This window comes from Nilaparvata lugens, chromosome 12 (assembly GCF_014356525.2).
Source record: "Nilaparvata lugens isolate BPH chromosome 12, ASM1435652v1, whole genome shotgun sequence".
In the NCBI taxonomy this organism is placed as follows: Eukaryota; Metazoa; Arthropoda; class Insecta; order Hemiptera; family Delphacidae; genus Nilaparvata; species Nilaparvata lugens.
In genome coordinates this window covers 27,915,116-27,925,989 of record NC_052515.1, presented here as the reverse complement: position 1 = coordinate 27,925,989, position 10,874 = coordinate 27,915,116, and the positions used below count along the sequence as shown (strand labels likewise).

At 35.9% G+C, this 10,874-nt stretch overlaps 1 protein-coding gene across 1 annotated transcript in view; it reads right to left on the bottom strand.

Moving 5' to 3' along the window:
- Window positions 1-10,874, bottom strand: part of LOC111046285 (transmembrane protein 131) — a 103,858-nt gene that overhangs the window by 46,432 nt on the left and 46,552 nt on the right. Inside the window, 3 exon segments of the mRNA XM_039439291.1 lie at window positions 3,377-3,522; window positions 8,536-8,791; window positions 10,402-10,623. Of these exon segments, the coding sequence (XP_039295225.1) occupies window positions 3,377-3,522; window positions 8,536-8,791; window positions 10,402-10,623 (624 nt within the window).

Sequence of the window (10,874 nt, the reverse complement as noted above, 5' to 3'; positions counted from 1 at the left end):
GGTCCTTTTTCCAAAAGTGTCAGTCTGTGAGCGGGGTACTGATATACAGCTGAACTCTTTGCTCTTGTGCTATAGTCATGGCAAACTACATTTCCTTCAAATCTCTCTGAATTTCTGAAGACAAAATTTACAGTCTCAAGTAAGTGCAATGCTGGGACCGTGAGAAACCTGTATTTTCTAAAAATGGGCATACATGAATTGGCCGCAAGCCCTCCAAAACATGAACAGCTTTCTTTTGCATCTTAAATATTGTATATAAGTTATTTTTTTAATGGTGTTGCATAATATATAACTATCTTATTCTAGTGTAATCGTTCCTCGAAAAACGACATATAATCACATCTTCAAAGTCTAATAAGATTGCCAAGATGCGTTCATTCAATGTTCGTAAATGTTTTGTCCCTTCTTCTTTTGGTAGCTTTAGGCAACACAACATTGACAGAATGGCTAGAAAACATCCTGTGAAATTTGAAATTTTACTTATTTAAAAAAAAAACAATCTATAGAACAATTATTAAAACACAACAGCCTAAATTAAATTTAATAAATCATACAACTAAAAAACTACAATATAATTATTATTAATTACTAAAATTTTTAGGCTAATCTCCACTCAATTTGGTAAACAATACTTGTGGTTTCGGAATCTAGTTGGATTTTCTAGGTTAGGTTTTACATGCTAACCTTAGACCAGTTATAGAATAGACACGGCCCATTGTATATTCATACTGAAAGTCGATGAAGCCAACATCTGCTGTCATATCGCCAAATCGTGACGTCAGCATCGAATAGAAAAATTTTCTGCAGAGTTTGTTTACATTGTTTTCCATAGCAGATTGTGTCTATTCCAGCGGGAGTTTACCATTTTAATGAATAATAATTTACATCCCTCTAAAATAGACATAATCTGAAAGTTTTGTATCCGATGACGTCACGATTTGGCGAAATGGCAGTAGATGTTGGCTTCAGAGGCTAGGCTTCCCAGCGTGTGTATTCTATAACTGGTATAACATGCTAACAATGTTAAACAAGTGGCATGGCCACAGTATACATACAGTAGGGAAACTTGGCTAGTACCCTGACGCTAAAATCCGCCATCTTGTTAGGAAGCGCCGCATTGTAATGATATTGATGGTAGGTTCGGATCACGTTAATGATCCGGATCAATTGATCTCATTCACTGCCACGAGCCAATCAGAAGACCAGGATTGGAACTTCCCAAGGTCACGTGACGTGTTTAGTATTGGCGTCATGTAAAAAGCATTGGTTAGATAGGCGATTGATTACAAGTTTCCATTCTGTACTTATTCTGTGTCATGGCAGCGCACTGCCACTCTGATCCACTCTAATCTGTCGTTTCGTTGGTGAAATCAAATTTCTTAATCTTTCGTTAAAGTCATCAGTTAGTGTTAATTGGAGATTACTAAGCGAAGCGTTAACGTGAATTTGGTGAAACTCGCATTAAGTCATTGACCAGCGCTGCTGGATAGAATATGTCAAGGGTTTATGAATCATGGCACAAGAAAGTTTCAAAATGTCATCTCACTATCAAGAAATTCACTCAGGCTATAATCGGGATGCTCCACCAAGAAATATTTCAAATTGTCTATCACTTCCACTATCTTTGATCCACCCTGGCAGCTTATTGAACATTTTGAAAGGATAACTCCTCTGAGTCCTTGCTAAACGGCATCTTGGCATGTTGATAAGGTGAGTCTGACGGGTTCCATAGCCAATGACATCTCACCATGAGTATCAGCACTCCTATAATGAGGTCCACGTTATAATTGCAGTGAAGAAAGATAGGAGAAAAACGTTGCCAAGTCTCTCCAATTTGCCACTGACTGTACACAGCTGTTACTCAATTTATCCCATTAAATTTAATCTAATGATAATTATCATTTCCTTGATAAAATAATTAATTTTATGTCAAATTGATTAAGGAAATATATTTTTTCATAATTTGCTTTCATAACTGAGATCAAATTTTTATTTTTATACAAACCTGAAATGGCGGCTAATTTAAAAAGCTGTGACACAACAATCTGAATTTCAAAACAACAGAAATTGAGTTATTTGGTAGATATTCTACTCCAATTTCTTTTAAAAATAATAGAAAAATAGAAATCCTGTTCAAAAATGAGTAATTTCAATGGATTAATTCTTAAATAACTTTTCAATATTATTTATACCGGTACGAGTAGGTCTAACCTATACGGGTAGGCTAACTGAAGCATGGATGAAGTCTAGGATGGTTAGATATCAACTTTTAAAATGTCATTTTAAGTATTTTAATTTGTATTTCTCATACGGTAATGTCTGAAAATTATTTCATTGTTTCAAAAACACATTTTAAATCAATTATACGACTTGTGTACTCAAGTATTTCGATAGAATGAAGAAAAAAAATGACGACTGATATAATGAATTGTTCACATAACATATTCTGGCAAACTGACAACATTGCAAAGCTAGAGAGAGATAGCGTTATCTGTTTTGTTGTATGATAGAAAAGGACAGCAACAGTATTGTCAATTCTACACTGTCATTAAAACGTGGACCTCACTATAGCCTTAGACCAGTTATAGAATAGACACGGCCAATTGTATATTCATTCTAAAAGTCGATGAAGCCAACATCTACTGCCAATTCCACCCATCTTGACGTCACAACAGAGACGTCACGCATCGTATAGACATTTTTGTTAAACAATGCATTGTTGTTAAACATAGCTTGTTTTCCATAGGAGATTATCATTTATTTATGTAATTATTATTTATGAAAATGGTAATCTCCTGCGCAGCATATAATTGCACTGAAATTTTTAGGAAAAACAGTAAAATATCTTTTCATGTGTAAGTTGAAATTTATACACATAAATATTGTAAGTTGTAACTGTTATATATTATCCTTGGTTATGATGTAAGTGAACTCATTGCAGCATGACAATAAATTAGTTTTGTAGGCTACCGTACCTTATTATTTTCAAAACACATTATAACTTTGAAGCCGATATCACATAACACATCATAAATTAACAGATATCGTTTATGCCCGTCGCTAGAAATAACCTAAAAACACCATGAATCTGAAATAGACACAATCTGAAAGTTTTCAATACGATGCGTGACGTCACTGTTGTGACGTCAAGGTGGGTGAATTTCTCAGTAGATGTTGGCTTCAGAGGCTAGACTTCCCAGCGTGTCTATTCTATAACTGGTCTAAGACTATAGCCATGTATCTCACCACGAGTATCAGCACTCCTAGCTGATGAATTCAAAATCATCATTTGAAATTAACTTTCTCTAATGAGAATAAAGTTACCCAATTGTTGAATGAACGGCAGCAACGGAATGAAAGCAGCCTTGAGCCTTACCTCCGTGGTGTCAAGCTTGAGAGCCAAGTGTACCGACCGAGCAGAGGCGTTGATGTACCGTCCATACAGCTCTGTCAGCAGACTGATGTCCGTTTCACGCGTATGCACAGGCAAAGACATTGTGTCCGCCCATCTGATTCCACCTACTGAACAATTAAAATTATTTATTTATTTGATAAAGCAAACAATACAATAGTCGGAAAAGAAAAACAGGCTGATGATGCATTATAAACTATCAAGATACCAGATAATTTCAAATTGCTGCCTCCGAATAAATTGAAGAGCGTGATATAAGAAATATTAATAAAGAAATGATTGTATTCTGTTGATGAATATTTCGAAATAGATTGGAGTCAATGAAATTCAATGAAAAATGTTTCATAATTCAATGAGGTACCTGCTTGAGATTGTTATCACTATTGACAAATCTGATGTTCTTGAATGTTATCTTATATTTTAAGATTGTTTTGACTAGCTAGGCTATTAGGAATTCGACGTCTTTATTTATTTTGTATTATTCTGGACTTTTGTATAACTTATAATATGACGTTTGTTTTTAACATTATTGTTATGTTTTACAACAATAAAGAATGATTTGATTTGATTATATTAAGGGAGCAGTTTCTGTATATATTTTTACATATTTATTTATGGTTATTTATGTCCAACTGATCTCGAAAACGGCTCTAACGATTTTCACGAAATTTAGAACATAGTTGGTTTATGATAAAAAAATTTGATTGCACTATGTCTCATTCCTGGGAAAACTCGCTGAACGACATTAAAAGGATAATTCATCCTTGAAAAAACAGCTGAGACTTTCGTCGTCTGTGGATAATAAAAAAGTGCGTCTGTGAAAAATCAAAATATCTCATCCCCGAAATTCAAAGGCTGACGTATAGCCAGCTGTAAAATATAAACACGATCATTTTAAAGAATTGTGTTCTGTTTATCAATAAAACAAAAATGACGAGCGAAGCTCGGTGCCCCGATATTTAATATTAATCAATCAATGGTCGTAAAACATTAAAATGTTGAGACAATCGTCAATGGGAAATCTAAAGGTGTGTACAGACTTGTGTGCCTCAAACACGCGAATTTCGCTTTTCATCAGCTGATGCCATAGAACCATTCTATAGCTCCCACACAGCCTGATTTTCTCTAGAATGCAAATTAAAACACTCAACTCCAGCGCAATAATAATAATAATTTCTTTGATTGTCAATGAATTGCAACCAGAGGAGTTTATTGAAAAAAAACAACATATACATAATTATTATATTATACATACAAAAGTTGCTAATACTAAACTTATGATACCCCACTATAATAATATGTGTCGGGGTGAGAATGCTTATTATACAGGGACCGGCATATTAATCTGACGATTTTGTAGTAATTGTTATGTTGGCACCACTGTCATTGAAAAGGCGAGGATGTTGTACATCCTCAGGTCTATTCTTGGTATTTCAGTAGCCAGTATGTCGTGGTCGAGTGAACATCGAACATGTGTGATATTGAAGCTTATTTAAAAATTATGACACAGTTATTTTAATTAACACAGCGTTTATTTCTCAGACATTTCAATAATTTAAAGCGCCCGTTCCCAGTAGGAATACGATCTTGTTGTGGGTAAAGTATTTTAAGAATAAGTCGTCTGCTTTAAAAACGAAAACGGACTGTGAGAACGACTGATTAATCCCACGAGAACCAATCAGAGAAGCCATCTTATCAAAAAGGCCTTCTCTGATTGGTTCTCGTGAAATTAATCACGGTTAAAATTTAACCGGCTTTTGTGCAACCGGGAATTGATGTTATGGTAACCATGGTAAGCAACCAAATCTTAATTGTTTATTCCATGCTGCTTGTAGTGAGGTAGGTTATTTCCTACGGTAATGACATCTTTTGGCTAAAGTCTCCAAAACAAGATGGCTGACACCAGATAAGGGCTAGAAATGCTAAAAATATAGTGCAACTTTGAGTTTGTTTCATTTTTAAAATACTGGTGATCTACACTCAATTTTTCGATTGCAACCGAAAATTTGATCAATTCCGTTCCATTTCGAAAATTTTAACACATTTATCCATTCCATAAATATTTATAGGCTGGATTTTGGCACTATAGTTTATCGAGAGATTTATAGATTTAATAAGTTTATGGAGCGTTCTAGGAACGCATTTCTCATGTTTATCGATGCAATTAAGTTATTGAATGGATAAACGGTTTATGGAACGATTGAGAAACTGGGCATAGAAGTGTCAACCTGTAAATCATCGCCTGTGAATGTTGTATTTCGAGTTAAATGATGAAAGCAATCGAAAGTTATCGTCGAACATACATACCCACAGACAGACACATACTTGAGCCTCTACTTACCAGTAAGATTATTATTTCAATGATTATACATTTATTTTCGGCCGTGAATGATATTCTCATGCGTATGGAAATAACAAGTTAAGCTAGTTTTACACTAGTGCGCAAAGTGACAGTTTGCTGCACCGGAAGAAACGTAGGCGAGGGCGGAATGGTTTCTTGAGTGCAGCAGAGGAACTTTGCGCACGTATTTCACATTAAGTTTTTCCTACAGTTACCATTGAATATGAAAAGTGGGTAATTATGGGTAAAATTGCCTGAAATGCATCAAATGTTTTTCTGTGTAATTTTATTATTGATAAAAACCTTAATTTATTCTCAAATTGAATAAAAATGTTGTCCTTGGTTATAATATATAATAGTAATAATTTGCTCGTTGTGCTTCGTTGCACCTCTGCTCACTATAGCAGCCCAGTCACTGTTACCAACTTCATTTTGATTTTGCTGCACTGTTGCTCCATATAACCTACTAAGTATTTTGCGTTGCCATGTTGCAAATCTGGAGTGCAGAAAAATTTTTCCCGCACTAGAGCGGAAAAGTGATTCTTTGCGTTCTGTAATCAGTGCAGCAATGGCCACTTTTCAACGTAGCTGTAGGAAAAGAAATGTTCGCAATGGGGAGTAACCTACTAGCACTCTGACAACAAATGAGTACAGTATATCTGGTGTAAACCCAGCAGGCACTAAACAGCTGCAAACAGCAGTAAACAGCTGCGGCAGCCTTCTTTCAAGGACAGAGCAGCAGCATCTAGCTCTGCTATAAACAAAACTTGACATGTAGCAGAGCTACGTTGCAGAGGTACATCTAGCTCTGCTACATAAAATTAGTGTTAAATCTACTTATAGCAGAGCTACAGCTAGCAGAGCTATATGTAGCTCAAATTTTATAATATATAACATATATATATATATAACCGCCCCCTAAATACCCCATAATGTCCCCTGAATCTGTACCCTTTTTCTCTCCATCCGTCTGCACCGCGTAATCTGTGGTCTCTGCTGCTACAATTGAGTCTCCGTGCGTACTCTGTGGTCACACGACCGTTGGATTCAAAACTAACTGCAGTCTGCTCGGTTGAGAAAGGAGACTCAGTCTCCGAAAATTTTAAGTGTTTTCAATCTATTTATATGGCGTCTCCTGTTTTAATATATATATATATATATATATAGCTCTCCATCTACATAGTGTAAACGTAGCTTTACTTACCAGACGAATCAGTAGTCAATCCCAGATAGGAGGTAGCCAAATCAGTAGCCAAAAGGTCCCAGTGCAGATGGCCAATATTGCTGACTGAGTGCGCCAAGATACGTGCATCAGAAGAGGGCACAAAAGTCAGCCTATCATCTGATGCCATGTTCGCTCTGTCAATGCACGTTGCAACTGCGCCCCCTGTCAATCTCTCCACGCGCATACTCATGCCAAACCGTGATTGGATCGTTAGTGGTTGGACGCATACTTTGCCCTACAAAAATTAAATATACTTCTCACAAACACAATACAATGCAAAAAACCGTACAATATGTTATACAATGTTGAACAATAGAAAAAAAACAATATTATGTTATACAATTCACAAGAAAATTGAATTTTATTTATTTATTGTATAAAATACTATAATCATAATACAATTATGACATTGGAGGAAAAACTAGGCTGAGCCTGTACTATTTCTCTCCAAAAATGTTGATAAAATATAGTGAGGTCCACGTTATAATGGCAGTAAAGAAAGACAGAAGTAGCGAATTTCAAAATCAGTAGAATAATTCATGAGCGAGTTCTCTAGCCCGGAGTACATACACTAGTATGTAAATATCTCAGTTGTTTAAGAACAACGTTGCCAATCCTCTGTCTTGTGAATGCAGGATCCAGCTTGTCAAGTATTCAGTACATCAAGCTTTCATTGCGTCAAGTTTTAAATTTGTCAGGTTTTTAGTCCATAAAGTTTTTAGTTCAAGTTTTCAGTTTGTCGAGTTCTCATTTCGTCTCGCTACGCTCACTCACTTGTGTCTATAGTGAGGTCCACGTTATAATGGCAGTGGAGAAAGATACGAGATCAACGTTGCCGATCCTCTGTCATGTCAATGCCTTCTATAGATGGTAGATGATACAGGTTTATTGATGTAATACTAACTGTTCATTCTTGTTTAAAATAATCAATTATATTTTATTAAGCAAAATATTATATTTTTCAATAATTGCATAATTAAGATGAAATATTTTGTTAATTAATTATCAATTCTACATTGTTAAAAGACGATCTGGCAACAGAGCAAAGCGAGAAAGAGATAGCGCTATCCACTTTGTTGAATGATAGAGCAGCAGCATCTAGCTCTGCTATAAACAAAACTTGACATGTAGCAGAGCTACGTTGCAGAGGTACATCTAGCTCTGCTACATAAAATTAGCGTTAAATCTACTTATAGCAGAGCTACAGCTAGCAGAGCTATATGTAGCTCAAATTTTATAATATATAACATATATATATATATAACCGCCCCCTAAATACCCCATAATGTCCCCTGAATCTGTACCCTTTTTCTCTCCATCCGTCTGCACCGCGTAATCTGTGGTCTCTGCTGCTACAATTGAGTCTCCGTGCGTACTCTGTGGTCACACGACCGTTGGATTCAAAACTAACTGCAGTCTGCTCGGTTGAGAAAGGAGACTCAGTCTCCGAAAATTTTAAGTGTTTTCAATCTATTTATATGGCGTCTCCTGTTTTAATATATATATATATATATATATAGCTCTCCAGCTACATAGTGTAAACGTAGCTTTACTTACCAGACGAATCAGTAGCCAATCCCAGATAGGAGGTAGCCAAATCAGTAGCCAAAAGGTCCCAGTGCAGATGGCCAATATTGCTGACTGAGTGCGCCAAGATACGTGCATCAGAAGAGGGCACAAAAGTCAGCCTATCATCTGATGCCATGTTCGCTCTGTCAATGCACGTTGCAACTGCGCCCCCTGTCAATCTCTCCACGCGCATGCTCATGCCAAACCGTGATTGGATCGTTAGTGGTTGGACGCATACTTTGCCCTACAAAAATGAAATATACTTCTCACAAACACAATACAATGCAAAAAAACGTACAATATGTTATACAATGTTGAACAATAGAAAAAAAACAATATTATGTTAGACAATTCACAAGAAAATTGAATTTTATTTAATTATTGTATAAAATACTATAATCATAATACAATTATGACATTGGAGGAAAAACTAGGCTGAGCCTGTACTATTTCTCTCCAAAAATTTTGATAAAATATAGTGAGGTCCACGTTATAATGGCAGTAGAGAAAGACAGAAGTAGCGAATTTCAAAATCAGTAGAATAATTCATGAGCGAGTTCTCTAGCCCGGAGTACATACACTAGTATGTAAATATCTCAGTTGTTTAAGAACAACGTTGCCAATCCTCTGTCTTGTGAATGCAGGATCCAGCTTGTCAAGTATTCAGTACATCAAGCTTTCATTGCGTCAAGTTTTAAATTTGTCAGGTTTTTAGTCCATAAAGTTTTTAGTTCTTCAAGTTTTCAGTTTGTCGAGTTCTCATTTCATCTCGCTACGCTCGCTCACTTGTGTCTATAGTGAGGTCCACGTTATAATGGCAGTGGAGAAAGATACGAGATCAACGTTGCCGATCCTCTGTCATGTCAATGCCTTCTATAGATGGTAGATGATACAGGTTTATTGATGTAATACTAACTGTTCATTCTTGTTTAAAATAATCAATTATATTTTATTAAGCAAAATATTATATTTTTCAATAATTTCATAATTAAGATGAAATATTTTGTTAATTAATTATCAATTCTACATTGTTAAAAGACGATCTGGCAACAGAGCAAAGCGAGAAAGAGATAGCGCTATCCACTTTGTTGAATGATAGACAAGGATAACAATACCATTGCTAAACAAACACTGCCATTATAACGAGGACCTCACTATAGTACATAATTATACAATTATAATATTCAACAATTCAATTCCTCGAACATTTCATCAAGTTTATACCAAGTTTGCAGATCTGATTGTGTGAAGGCTTATGACTGTCTACTGATGCGTCGTAAACACCCTATATATAATTTTATTTATTTATTTGTTGATAGAATTACAAATCATATGCATATGTTCGGGATAGAACAACAGGCATAGCCAAAAACTATTCTGTTCCCAAATTTTGATAAATAATAAAGTGTCCAAAAAATAGGTTATGTTCTTACTGAATAAATTTAAAGTTCAATTTCTGTCCAAAAACATATATGAGCTAGAAATTTTGAATTTAGAATGATTAAAATACCAAATTGTAGTCAAATATTGCACTTAATATTACCGCACTTTGAATAAATCAAGTTATTTCAGAAAATTTTGAAGCCAAAAAATACACACAACTTTCCACTAGGCACAGATGTTAGTTAAAATAATTTTAACCGTCAATGGGGCCTTACGACTGTCATACTTCGCCGGGGCCTATAGTTTAACGTGCCCATCCGATAACACGGGAGTTACCTGTTCAAAAAATGTTGGTACTGTGCGGGTTTGAACCGGGGATCTCTAGGCTGCTAAGCAAGCACTCTATCCACTAGACCACGGATTACTCCGTTTATTCTATTACAGATAACTATTGTCAAGTGAGCAACTAACCGGAAAACAGTCATCGAACAGTATGGGCTGCGGCATCACTTGCAGAGACCCGGGCTGCACGTTGAGTATTGTGTCGATCTGCACCGCTTCAAACTCAGTATTCACCATCACGAAGCCCACGATCTCGCCCACAGTCGTACTCTCCTCGGCGAACACCTCCATACGGAAAATCGCTTGGCTACCCGGCGACAGTAGCCAATTAGACGGATATGCAGCGATCAACTGCAACACACAAGCAAATATAAAGTTACTGAATTGTAGAATATGTTGCATGTTGAAGCTCCATAAAGGTGTCTGCATACTATTATTATTATTTATTGATTCAATGATACAAAATTATCATGTAATAGTATCTCAAGTCACAAGGACGGGAAGGGGCCTTTTGCAGGCGAGAATGATGTTTCAAGTCGAGGCACTACAAAAGACATTCACGTCCAAGTAACTTACTCTATTTTTTGTCATAATAATCTAGA